Source organism: Podarcis melisellensis, assembly GCF_964234715.1.
Source record: "Podarcis melisellensis genome assembly, chromosome: 2".
Classification (NCBI taxonomy): domain Eukaryota; kingdom Metazoa; phylum Chordata; class Lepidosauria; order Squamata; family Lacertidae; genus Podarcis; species Podarcis melisellensis.
Window position 1 is genome coordinate 109,561,946 of NC_138529.1, and position 13,839 is coordinate 109,575,784.

Here is a 13,839-nt window from a genome sequence, read left to right on the forward strand (position 1 = left end):
CTCTCCCCTGAAGATCTCAAAGCATGGACAGATTTATATGAGGGAATGTGGTCTTTCAGATAGCTTGGCATAAGCTCTGTGATTTTAGCAGGACTTACTTCCGAAATAAATAGTTTTTGCAGCATAAGAAGTGTTTTCCTCCTTCCCCCTCCCCAGTCAATAAACTCCACTTCTTTCTAATCACAGTCACAACAACCTTTTGAGGTAGGTTAGGCTGCCTCAAGGTCACCAGTGATCTTTATGGTGAGTGAGGAACCTTGGGCTCCAATGTCCTAAAAGGTAAAGGGACCCCTGACTATTAGGTCCAGTCGTGGCCGACTCTGGGGTTGTGGTGCTCATCTCGCTTTATTGGCCGAGGGAGCCGGTGTACAGCTTCTGGGTCATGTGGCCAGCATGACTAAGACGCTTCTGGCGAACCAGAGAAGCGCACGGAAACGCCTTTTACCTTCCCGTTTACCTATTTATCTACTTGCACTTTGACGTGCTTTTGAACTGCTAGGTTGGCAGTCCCATGTCCTAGTCGAACACTTAGCTGTAGCATCATTCTGGCTTCCAAATAAGCAGGACTCCTTGCACAGGACATTTGATGGTCTTTCTATATATATATCCTCTCCTTCCTGCTACTTCCGCCTTCCCCACAACAAACAAAATCATGCCCTTACTGATAAGCCATCCTCCCAGTGCCCTCAGGGTATGTCGGATGTAGATATGACTTGAAGTCTGTATCCTTTGCCTTCCTTTGACGCCTCAGCAGTTTATGTTTGAAAGAAATAAAATAAATACAGCATATGAGTCAACAAAACACCACCATAAGAATCCAGAAGGAGAGCCCTGCTAGAAGAGCTCATTCTGCTGCCTGTAATGTCCAGCCAGAAGCATCTCCCCTCCAAAATGGATGGCGGCCCTCGAAATTTCAAGGCGGCCCTTGCTGCTGTGGCTGCCATCTTCTTGCGGCTTGGCAGTGCTGAATGTAAGATTCCTCTCCCCACCCCCTTTCTGAATTGCATTTGTTTTGGTAATGGATTTAATGAAAACCTAGAAGTGATGGGCTGGTTTGCATATGTTTGGGATTTAAGGGGGTGGAGGCAGTGCCAGGCAGCTTGGCTGGGGAGAGGTCAGAAGCAGCTTAGTGGGTGTGGTGGGGGTACTGCCATAGCTTCCTGGCAGGTGGGTCGCTGTTGCTTACTGGGAGGGGAGAGGCGGTGGGTCGGTTGGCACGGTGCAAATACGTTAGCACGAGCACTGGGTTGCATACCCTCCAACATTTCTCTGATGAAAATAGGGGCGTCCTATTCCATCACCACTGGGTTAAACCACAGAGCCTAGGACTTGCCGATCAGAAGATCGGCGGTTCGAATCCCCACGACGGGGTGAGCTCCCGTTGCTCAGTCCCTGCTCCTGCCAACCTAGCAGTTCGAAAGCACGTCAAAGTGCAAGTAGATAAATAGGTACCACTCCGGCGGGAAGGTAAACGGCATTTCCGTGTGCTGCTCTGGTTCGCTAGAAGCGGCTTAGTCATGCTGGCCACATGACCCAGAAGCTGTACGCCAGCTCCCTTGGCCAATAAAGCGAGATGAGCACCACAACCCCAGAGTCAGCCACGACTGGACCTAATGGTCAGGGGTCCCTTTTCCTTTATTCCATCATCATAATGATAATAAATGTATTATTTATACCCTGCCCATCTGGCTGGGTTGTCCCAGCCACTCTGAGCAGCTTCCAACATACAGTGGTACCTTGGTACAAATGGCTTGGCTTCTGAACAAATCGGCTCCCAAACACCGGAAACCTCAAAGTGAATGTTCCAGTTTGCGAACATTTTTTGGAAGACGAACGTCTGACTTGACTTCCATGGCTCCTGCAGCCAATCGGAAGCCACGCCTTGGTTTTCGAACCGTTTCGGGAATGAAACGGACTCCCAGAATGGATTAAGTTCAAGAACCAAGGTACCACTGTATATAAAAACACAATAAAACATTAAACATTTAAAAACGACCCTATATGGGGCTGCCTTCAGATGTCTTCTAAAGGTTGTATAGTTACTCATCTCCTTGGCTCGGTTTGTGTGTGTGTGTGTGTGTGTTTATAGCTGCATACCCTCCAACATTTCTCCGATGAAAATAGGGATGTCCTAAGGAAAAGTGGGACATTCCAGAATCAAATCAGAAACCAGGACAGCTCCTGTAAATCCTGGACAGTAGGAGATCTTGAAAGGTCTGGGATTGGCTCTGCTGGTGTGCTGACCTCCCACCTGCGGGAAGCTAGAACAACAGCAATTGCTCACCTGGCGAGACACTTCTGGGAAAGGACTATTAAGACTGCAGAAGGAAAAGACCGAGGGAGATGGACACACACACACACATACACAGGGATTTTTCCAAAACCCGAAGAACTGTTGGGTGGAAAAGGGCAAATACCTGCTTTCTGCTGCCCCTGGAAGGCAGAACTTGATCTAAGGTTGCAGGAGAGTAGGTCTAAGCTGAGCAGTAGGAGAAACTCTTTAAGGCTAGGAAAAATTTGGCAATGGGAGCAGTTTGTTAGACGTCTTCAAGGAGAGGCTGCTGTGGATGCTCTAGCTCTGAATTTGCCCACAGGAACCCTTCCAACTCGATGATAAAGGTAAAGGTAAAGGGATCCCTGACCATTAGCTCCAGTCGTGGCCAGCTCTGGGGTTGTGGCGCTCATCTCGCTTTATTGGCCGAGGGAGCCGGCGTACAGCTTCTGGGTCATGTGGCCAGCATGACTAAGCCGCTTCTGGCGAACCAGAGCAGCGCACGAAAACGCCGTTTACCTTCCCGCTGGAGCGGTACCTATTTATCTACTTGCACTTTGAGGTGCTTTCGAACTGCTAGGTTGGCAGGAGCAGGGACCGAGCAACGGGAGCTCACCCCCTCACGGGGATTCGAACCACCAACCTTCTGATCGGCAAGTCCTAGGTTCTGTGGTTTAACCCACAGCGCCACCCGTGTCCCTAACTCAGTGATACTGATTGTATAATTTGAAGGAATTATTCGTAGGATGGCTAAGGCTCACCCTGGGGACCACACTGGGCAAATGGCCTTCCATATTTTCCCACATTATTTTCACTTGGCCGGAAGGTGTGGGAGGAACATTTTGCCAAATGTTCTCAAAGCAAGCGGAATGGGAGGGAGTTTTTTCTCCAACGGTTCTTGGGAAGGCAAGGGGGTGGGAATATTCTCTGAAAAATTCTCTCAGTTTGAATGATTTGGCTCTGTAGTACTGAACAAAACACTGTTGCTAGGGCATAGTTGTGGATGTTGGAGGTGATAGGCTCAGTGAGCAGAGCAGAGGCCAAGCCCATGACAATCTTAAAATCGGTTGGATGGGAGCCACAGTGTCGGCTGAAATTCTCCACCCGTGGAAGGACATCTCACTTAACATTGTCCAGCGGAGGGGCTGAGATTCTCCAACGGCTCAGGGGGAGCCTGACCAAAAAATAAAAATTTAAGAGAATGTCTTGTTCCACCCCACCCGAACCCAATGGTATGACTCCAAACAATGCAGCTCCTTCTGTTTTTAATGTTAGGTATGGCACTGCCAGTTCAGGGGTTACCAATGGCGTGTCTTCCAGATGTGGTGGACTGCAGACTCCCAAAATCCTTTGTTGTTGGCCATGATGGGTGATGTGAGCTGTGTTCCAAAACATCTGAAGGGTCTCTCTTGTGTCTCCTAATCTTCTGGGGCCTAACAAAGGCTTCTCTCCCCACAAGTGATATATGCAGAGAAAGGCTCTTCACTGGAGCTGCCATGTCCTGGCGAACATGGGGAAGTATCCTGGTACCTTCAGCAAAGTGGACCCACCCTTCTCTTTTCCAAGCGGGGGAACGGCCCCGTGACTCGTCTCCCAGAGGCCTGGGATCGCCTCAGGGTGCTTCAAAATTACTCCCTTCAGTTTAGCAATGTGACGGACAGCGATCACGGCAGATACTGGTGCAGCTCGGTCAATTATTACGACCTGGTGGTCACCACAGGTGAGTGGACCAGCGTTAAATGAGAGTGAAAACGCACTTAGGGTCCCTGTCATACCTGTTACTGTTTTCCTAATATATGGAGTGTTAAGTTGTGGGTGAACATATCAGACGACACAGCGATTCTTCAAACAGCTCTTGTTTATTCACAGGCCAGAAAAGAACTGAACTGAAGGGTTCAGCCAGCTTGCTTATATAGAGCTCCACTAGAATGCAACAGTAACAATTTTCTGTAACTATCCAATCACTGAACGTCACTTTCAATCCCTTATTTGCATATGTGGACCTGAGTGAAAACTATCTACAGTATCCCCCTGCTGGCCCAGGGTGAGAACTTCAGTACATAACATGGAGCACTTATTACCTTTGTTTCTCTTATGGAAAAATAATAAAATCCATTTAAACTGATGAATCCCCAGCTCCTATCTTATTCTGAACCCTTTCTATATGGCCATAAGACTGTAGCTCAGTTCAATCTGTGGCATCTTCAGGCAGGACTGGGGAAAATCCTTCTCTGAAATCCAGCAGTGCCACTGCTATTCAGCAAGGCCGGTCCAAGACATTTTTCTGCCTGAAGGCAATGACAAGATGGTGCCTCCCCTCCTCCTTAAATGTACAGAAGCCTACCAGGCTGGAAGTTAAATCTTACTTCGAAACAGGACACAGGGCATTGTCCTCTGCCCAGGGGTGCCAACTTGAATAAAATAAAAATATATGGGGAGCGGTGGAGTAAGGTAACCCTTATTCCACATAATAACCCCACCCCACATAATCAGCCACAAGATTCAGTATGTTGTTGTTGTTGTTTAGTCGTTTAGTCGTGTCAACTCTTCATGACCCCATGGACCAGAGAACGCCAGGCACTCCTGTCTTCCACTGCCTCCCACAGTTTGGTCAAACTCATGCTGGTAGCTTCAAGAACACTGTCCAACCATCTCGTCTTCTGTCGTCCCCTTCTCCTTGTGCCCTCCATCTTTCCCAGAATCAAGGTCTTTTCCAGGGAGTCTTCTCTTCTCATGAGGTGGCCAAAGTATTGGAGCCTCAGCTTCATGATCAAGAGTCTCCTCCAGCACCATAATTCAAACGCATCTATTCTTCGGCAATCAGCCTTTATGGTCCAGCTAGCCAACGCATCATCCCACCAATGGCAGCAGTTATTGGGAATAGGGAACGTAGGAAGTGGCCTTATACTGAGTCAAACCATTGGTCTATCAAGTTCAGCATCGCCTACACTGACTGCTGGGGCCGGCCCTATGATGAGACAGAGTGAGGCAGCCGCCTCAGGCGGCAGATGATGAAAGATACAGAGCAGAGAGCGTTGTTGTGTCACTTTGCCTGCTCTGCCCACCCCCCTCCCGAGCTATCCTGCTGCCCTCAGGTGTGGCAGAGGCATAGGAGCTGAGGTCTCTTCACAGACACCCAATAAAATGGCTCCAATACTTTGGCCACCTCATGAGTCTGACCAAACTGCGGGAGGCAGTGGAAAACAGGAGTGCCTGGCATGCTCTGGTCCATGGGGTCATGAAGAGTCGGACACGACTAAATGACTAAACAACAACCAGGCCAGTCCTACCCTGGCGGACCCTCCCGCCTCTGAACCAGCGAGTCCTGGATCCCTGGCAACGAAGAGAAAGGCGCTAAGCCCGTCCCACCTCCTGCCCGGGTCCCAAATGCTTCTTAAATTGAACATGGCACATCAGAGATGCTTCTTTCCCATCCAGGCACTAAGTGGATGCTGGAGAGCAGACGGTCTGGTCTTGTGTGCTACGTCCTGAGCTGCTCTGTCTCGAGCAAGAAATTAGACAATAATGTGGTGAACTGGTGGGAAGGCAAGAAGGCTCTCCAGCAAGGCGAGAAGGAGAGAGACTACAGCATCTTCAAAGGTCACAGGGCATCTCAGCTCCACATTTGCTTGAGGGAAGGGAAGGAGACCAAAGAGAGAAGACTGAAGTGCAGCTTTGCTGAGAAGCAGGAGATCACCTTCCGTTTGACGGGGAGGGAACAGGATTCGTGCGGCTGCTGCGGTTGGCTGCCCTCTCCTCCAGGTAAGGGGCTTTCTAGGTAATTGGGCTACTTTGCAGGGAATCTGCTCTCTAGGGAGGGTGTAGCTAAAGTTCTGAGATATTGATGACTGTGTGCATATATTTGAAAGGGCTGTGGAATCATTAACCGAGGGGAGGGAAACATAGAGCCTCATTGCACTCTAGTTTGAAAACACACCTAAGTCTGGGTACAGATGACACACAGTGGCGTAGCGTGGGTTGTCAGCACCCGGGGCAAGGCAAGTAATTTGCGCCCCCTAACCTGTGGATTTGCGCCCCCTAACCCTAACCCCCAGATGTTGTGCCCGGTGCGGCCAGCCCCCCCTGCACCCCCACGCTACGCCACTGATGACACAGAAAGTAGCCGCTGCTTTAGGCGATGTTATCGCACAAAGGTGCGTACAGTCGCAAACCGCTGTGTACAAAAGCGCCCTGTGAAGAAATTACTCCTGTGTGTTTCAAAGGCTACATGCCTGCATGGCTGTAGATTGCAATATGTTATTGTTGCAATAACAGCGGGTGGCGCTGTGGTCTAAACCACTGAGCCTCTTGGGCTTGCCGATCAGAAGGTTGGCGGTTTGAATCTGCGTGACGGGGTGAGCACCCGTTGCTTGGTCCCTGCTCCTGCCAACCTAGCAGTTCGAAAGCAGTGCAAGTAGATAAATAGGTACCACTGCAGCGGGAAGGTAAATGGTGTTTCTGTGTGCTCTGGCTTCCGTCACGGTGTCTCGTTGCACCAGAAGTGGTTTACTCATGCTGGCCACATGACCCAGAAAGCTCTGTGTGGACAAACACCACAGGGAAGTGGATTTTTGCTTGCTGCCTGATGCCTGAATAAAAAGGACTGTAGAATATAAACTGCTCATTAATTCTTATCTGTGAAGTTACCAAAGGCTTGGTGGTGGGACAACGATGAGCAGTTAGAAGGGGAAGACTGGGAGGCGGAGGTGTGGGAAGCTGAAAAGGGAACAGGGTTTAGTGAGCAGGGAGAGTCTGTGGCAGAGAGCAGCCCAGAATCAGGGGCAGAAGCGGAGGCTGGAGAGGAAGGGGGCAGAGAGGCAGAGTGGTGAAGAAGCCAAGGAATCTCCCCCTCCTGCAGTGACAAGCTCGTCTTCCCCCTGGTCTCTCAGGACCAGAAGAGGCATGAAGTGTTAGGAACAACGAGAGAGAAGATGAAGGAGCCTCAGGTTGCTGGGGAAGGACCCAGGAGAGGAGCTGCAGAGAACGGTGGGAAGGTGGGGACGTTCACTCTTTACTGGGAAGAGTTGCTGTGATCCCGAGGCCTGCTCTGTTCTGGTTTCTTTGAATAAAGAGTTAACGTCTAAGGCACTGGGCATTTTATCGCTGACCTGATCCTGACACTCTAGTACAGTGGTACCTCGGGTTACGAACCTAATTCGTTCTGGAGGTCCGTTCTTAACCTGAAACTAATCTTAACCTGAGGTACCACTTTAGATAATGGGGCCTCCTGCTGCCACTGTGCGATTTCTGTTCTCATCCTGAGGTAAAGTTCTTAACCTGAGGGACTATTTCTGGGTTAGCGGAGTCTGTAACCTGAAGCATCTGTAACCCGAGGTATCACTGTACCAACATTTGGGGAATCAAAAGGTTGGAAACCTTCTCTGGTGCACTGTGGGGGAGAAGCTGGAGCCAGGATTTCACGGTCTTGTTCTCTCCTGTAGGAAAAGTGAAAGGTTGCTTAAGGCCTCCATGTCCACAAAGTGAAGGAAATGGGGGCGCCTGGATCCCGCTGGCTGTTTGTGTCACGCTGCAGTCTCTAATCATATTCGTGCTGGGAGTGCTGCTATGGAGAAGCTGTCGGTAAGTGGAGAATTGTCCTGACCAGGCTGGTGAGCATCAAGAGGAAGGGAAGAAGGGAAGACCTTGGATCGAGGTCACAGGGAGTTGTTGTTGGTCAGAAAAGATGGTACAGAGCTAGGAAACCAAGCGGGGCTGGTTTCAAAGAGTCCTCGTTGCATTCAAGACAAACGAAACTTTTCCTGAGCTGCATTAAGTCCTGTAGAACCAGTTCTGCTCATTCCCAACGCGGCCGGTTTGAGCCAGGAAAAGTCAGCTGCGGAGAGTGGCTACTGGCCAGCACCTGGGACGTCACCACCTCTGCAAAGCGTTGGTGGCATTTGTGTGTTTTGAGTGCACAGGTGAAGAATGGGTGTGTAAACAGGTAAGTGTCCTCGTGTTGGTTTATTAACGGTAATTTTTTCAAAAAAGGCAGAGAGTTGGTCTGAAGGACCCAGCGAGGAGCAAGATGGCGAGCTGACCCAGGGAACTTGCATGAAATGTAAGAAGGAAAAGGATTTAAAAAACTGAAACTGTCACGCCATTGTGCAAATCTCTGTGGTTACCACATTTGGAAAAAGTGTATTTGGGTCTGATTACAGCATCTCAAAAAGGGAATTGCAGAGTTTGGAAAGGTGCAAAAAAACTGGACAAAGTCATCCAGGGGCAGGAGCAGGAAGGAGGAAAAGGCACAAATGTTGCTCCTATTCAGTGGTAGTCAGGGCTGGAGGCAAAAATGGGCAGCTCAAGAAATGTACATTTTACCACAGTAACCTGAAGAGTCTGTAACCCGAGGTACCACTGTAAATGTGTTTTTACTGTACAGCGAGCATGAGACCTATGTGACTGTTAGGATTTTTATCTATCTGAGCAGCTCCAGCGAGTGGTACTTTTGTACAGTGGTACCTCTGGATGCGAACAGGATCCGTTCCGGAGCCCCATTTGCATCCTGAAATGAACACAACCTGCACCTGCGCATCTGTGGGTCGCGATTCGCCGCTTCTGCGCATGCACGCGACACCATTTTGAGCATCTGCGCATGCGCAAGTGGCGAAACCCAGCAGTAACGCGTTCCGTTACTTAGGGGTTGCCGTGGAGCACAATCTGAAAATGCTGAACCCAAAGCTACTTCAACCCGAGGTATGACTGTACTATGTTTTGTGTAGATCATGTGAGTGTCTGAGTGAATGTGAGACAGGAAGTCTGAGTACTGTTGGAAGTTGCCCTGCTGGCCAGTGGGTGACACCGGACGGCACACTTGCATTTCTGCTTTCCTTTTGAGTCAATCTTTCCCATCTCTCCTTGCAGCCACAAGCATCCAGCCCACCTTGAGCAGCTCAGGAAAGGTATGTTCCCTGGCTTCTGTGCCTGCATTCAGGGATGTTTTGACATCTGAAGGCTGGGAAGTTTTTAATGTTTGACGTTTTATTGTGCTTTTGTTTTTAATTCTTTATTGAAAAGTAAAAAGTGCAAAAATTACAAGTGTGCAGAGTAAGACACAAACAAGAGGCAGCAGCAAGAAATAGTACCCATTTGGAAAACAAAACAAAACAAAACAAAACAAAACAAAACAGGAAAAAAAGATATTGTGTGGACATTACAATATGTTATTGTAGTTATAGTGTTTGTAATATTTTGTTGGGGAGCCTGGCAGAGTGGCTGGGACAACCCAATCAGATGGCTGGCATATACCGTACTTTTCTGTGTATAAGACAAGGTGTTTCTTTTAATTAAAAAATAATGTTAAGAATTGGGGGTCGTCTTATACACAGATAGTGCATAGGGTGTGTGTGTGATTTGTTGCTGCTGCAAACCGGAGTTTGTCAGCGGCTACTGGGCGTGTTTTTGGTGGTTGTGGCGAGGGCTGTTGTTGATTGGCTGTCGCCGCAGCAATTGGGTGGGCGATTGGCGGCTTTTGCCAGCGAGGGGGCAGACGATAGGTGGCTTTTGTGACACGTGCTAGTGCCAGCATATATCAGTCAGGAGAGCGATTTTTGGCAGTCTCCCCTAAAAAAAGCTCCAGAAGTCTGCCCCTCCATAAAAAAGCTCAACAACTCTGTTGATGACATTGAAATGAACTGAAGGGGTTCTAGCAACAAGGTTAAAAATAAGATTGGATTGATAATAGATAAATTAATTGGATATGAATTTGCTGAAATAATTTTCAAAAGGGATACAAAAAAGGGAGATGTGAGGAAGTCAGGAAAACAAGTGAATTAAAGATGAGAAATTAAAAAGAGGGATTTTTGTTTCTTCTTTTTAGTGTTTTTTTGTTTTTTTATAAGTTAAATGTTTGTATTTTTGTATTTTGTAACTTTATACTTTTGTGTATGTGTTTTTTCTTTTCTGCTTGTTGTTATTCCTAAAACTTAATAAAATATTATTAAAAAAAAAAAAGCTCAACAACTCTGGGCCATTTCCCCCCATTCTCTTAATTTGGAGTCCCCCAAAATAGGGGGCGTCTTATACATGGGGGCGTGTTATACACGGAAAATATGGTAAACATTATTATTATTATTATTATTATTATTATTATTATGGATGGAAAGTGCAAAGGAAAGTGTGGCTGGTAATGCAGTTGGAGCAAGGAATTCTGGGTTGGCTAGGGGAGAGTTCTAGTGAGTTGGAGCAGGGAGGGTTGTGGGTTGACCCTCGCAGTACGAGGCCTGCTTATCTTTGGCCTAATTGCGTCTTGGCACGGACATCAAAAGCCCTCTAGCCTCGGCCGGGATGCTTCACATACCTCTGTCTCTGCCGGGTCGGACTGCAGCCATGAGCAGCCTTATGTTCGTGTAAGCGCCATGGATCTGGGCCCATAACCCTGTTGTTGGGATGCTGCCGGGAGAGACAAGGGCAATTAGCAGGCCCCCAGATGGCTCCAGCCACCGGCCGGCAGCCGGGCGAAACTCCGGTTCTCAGAACAGCATCAAAACTGCGACTCAAGCCTCAGAAACCTTGAGAGACTGAGCACGCAATCCAGCAGAGATAAGAACTCTTTGCAGCAGAAGTAGTGGACAGAGACATGTGTAAGCATATTTACAGCATTTATTCAGCAGCAGGACAAAGGAAAAGCATGTCTTCTTCCCTCCGTGTCCAAGCAAAACAGCAGCATTGCAAAAGCAATATACAGGTTACCTCAGGTTAAGTACTTAATTCGTTCTGGAGGTCCGTTCTTAACTTGAAACTGTTCTTAACCTGAAACACCACTTTAGCTAATGGGGCCTCCTCCTTCTGCTGCACCGCCGGAGCACGATTTCTGTTCTCATCCTGAAGCAAAGTTCTTAACCCGAGGCACTATTTCTGGGTTAGTGGAGTCTGTAACCTGAAGCGTGTGTAACCTGAAGCGTATGTAACCCAAGGTACCACTGTACAACTGACGTTCCCAGCAGATTGTGCTGGAAGTAAACAGACATGTGACATACAACAGCTCCACATATCTGTTCCTCTTAAGGCGGAACCAAACATCAATATCCTAACAGTCCAACGGTAGGATACGAGACAGAGGAATTTTAGCCTCTGGGTTGCGTAGGGGGCTCTTTCAATGAACATGCTTATTGTTTCACTCATTTCCAAATGTGGTACGCCAGCCCTGGGGTACTGCCAAATCCCAGTGTTCGTTGAGTCGAAGATCCTGGCTTCATTCCTTTGCGTCTGCAGGTAGGACTGGCAGAGACTGCGTGCCTGAAACCCCGTAGCGGAACTGCCGGTCAGGGTGGACAGTCTTGAGCTAGATGGACCAAATTGTCTGACTCGGTATAAGGCGGTTTCCCACGCTCCACTGCTACATGCGGGAGTCCTCCTGCTTCTTCTGCTAAAGAGTGGAGGGAAAAGAAGTATCGGGTGCCATAATTTTGTGATCCAATAGGTGGGAGTGTTTGGCAAGTCAGACCGACTATGCACAAATAATGATGAGGTGGTAAAATTGTCCCTGCACTGTGCTGTGTGTCAGATTGCAGATAGGGTCATGCATAAATAAATAAATCACAGCACATACAGAACTAAAAATAGTGAGGGGTTATCCTAGAAACTGTTTTCCTCAAGTTTGTTTATTTTTTAAGTGAGAGAGCGTCTAGCTACGCATTCCCCAACCTCCCTCTGAAGTGGCCCAGCCCTGTCCAGGGACTGCAAACTGCTTTCTGTGTGAACTAGACTCAAGCATAGGTAAAGATAAAGGGACCCCTGACCGTTAGGTCCAGTCACAGATGACTCTGGGGTTGCGGCGCTCATCTCGCTTTACTGGCCGAGGGAGCCGGCGTACAGCTTCCGGGTCATGTGGCCAGCATGACTAAGCCGCTTCTGGTGAAACCAGAGCAGCACATGGAAATGCCGTTTACCTTCCCGCTGGAGCGGTACCTATTTATCTACTTGCACTTTGACGTGCTTTCAAACTGCTAGGTTGGCAGGAGCAGGGACCGAACAATGGGAGCTCACCCTATCGTGGGGATTCGAACCACTGACCTTCTGATCGGCAAGTCCTATGCTCTGTGGTTTAACCCACAGTGCCACCCGCATCCCTAGACTCAAGCATACGTCATACTTTTCAAGCACATAGCTTCTTCCCCCAAAGAATCCTGGGAACTGTAATTTGTCAAGGGTACTGAGATTTGTAGCTTGGAGGTGGGAACTGTATAGTTCCCAGAATTCTTTGGGGGAAGTCATGCAGTTTGAATACGTGGTGTGGATCTGCATGCCTGGGGTAGGATAATAGTTTATTGTTTCTGTGTCTGCCTGTGAGCCACACTACGTGTTTTGTTAGAGGGGTTTTGAGAGCAGAAATGTTTTAATTCCCGTGTCTCTGTGAGTTCTGCAATTCCATCGCACAGCGGATGTGAAATTTGTGATCAGAATTGAGCACTGAGAGAAACATCAAAGAAACGTTTTCTTTTTCTTTCCAAAACAGAAGCAGATTGATTATCCCTCCCCCAAATTCTGAGCAGACTACAGTGGTACCTCAGGTTAAGAACTTAATTCGTTTTGGGAGTCCATTCTTAACCTGAAACTGTTCTTAACCTGAGGTACCACTTTAGCTAATGGGGCCTCCTGCCGCCGCTGCGCAATTTCTGTTCTCATCCTGAGGTAAAGTTCTTAACCCGAGGTACTATTTCTGATTTAGTGGAGTCTGTAACCTGAAGCATCTGTAACCTGAAGCGTCTGTAACCCGAGGTACCACTGTAATGCATTTTGCAAACCAAGCAAACACAACCAATTGCATAATTGATTCAGGCTGTGGCAAACACCCCTTGTTTTGATATAATTACCTTGCGCGGGATTTTGATTGTGAAGCCCAGCGCATACACAGGTGAAAAACAGAATGATTCATCCCTCTGTCATTTCACAGAAGTTTCCAAGTCGGACGGCACATCACAAGTCTATGTGAATGTCAGGACCTGATGAGAGATGCCTGCTGTGGCGAAGGAAAGCCTTTGGTTCCCAGTGAGTCAGCCAACCCTGGACCACATCCAGTGGAGCTTGTATGCTGTTATGACCCTCCGGCATTAACTTTTTCCAGGCATCTGATTTTATCTGTCCTTCCAGGGAAGACTTTCCACCTTGCCAAACCTTCCCTAGATTTCTCGTAGGTGGAAGGATCAGGCACAGAAAGCAATTCTCCCTGCAAGCAATCTTATTATCTGTGTCCGTTTTTCATTTAAAGCAGTTTCCTGTGTGGTCTCTTGTCGAATATTTGGGGAGGCCATCCTTTAAGCATCAGGATTTCAGGAGCGGTTGTACTGTTAACAGTTAGGGCTTAGCCACACTTATCTTTTGCCTTACTCCTTCCACCCACAGGTGTGCACTTTGAAGGCCTGTATCCGAGCTCCCCTTTTTCCTTTTTGCTCAACGAAAACCTGCTATCTACTGTTGAATCAGAGCAAACTATAATCTGCGGAAAACCAGAAATTGCATTGTTGTGCTTCAGCTTTAAAAAGCAGGTTTTCGTGGGGAAAGCTCCGGGGAGTGGAGCTCAGACATAGAGGTTTAAAAATGCTTGGGGAAAAACAGGGTGGGGGGAG

At 48.2% G+C, this 13,839-nt stretch overlaps 1 protein-coding gene across 1 annotated transcript; it reads left to right on the top strand.

The window, feature by feature from the left end:
* The first annotated feature begins 524 nt into the window (after nt 1-524).
* Nucleotides 525-13,763, top strand: LY6G6F (lymphocyte antigen 6 family member G6F). The gene is made up of 6 exons (XM_081903203.1): nt 525-970; nt 3,732-3,992; nt 5,711-6,034; nt 7,714-7,852; nt 9,137-9,174; nt 13,167-13,763. Exons 1-6 carry the CDS (start codon nt 862-864, stop codon nt 13,217-13,219), a joined length of 924 nt encoding a protein of 307 aa, XP_081759329.1. The 5' UTR covers nt 525-861; the 3' UTR covers nt 13,220-13,763.
* The last annotated feature ends 76 nt before the right edge of the window (nt 13,764-13,839 follow it).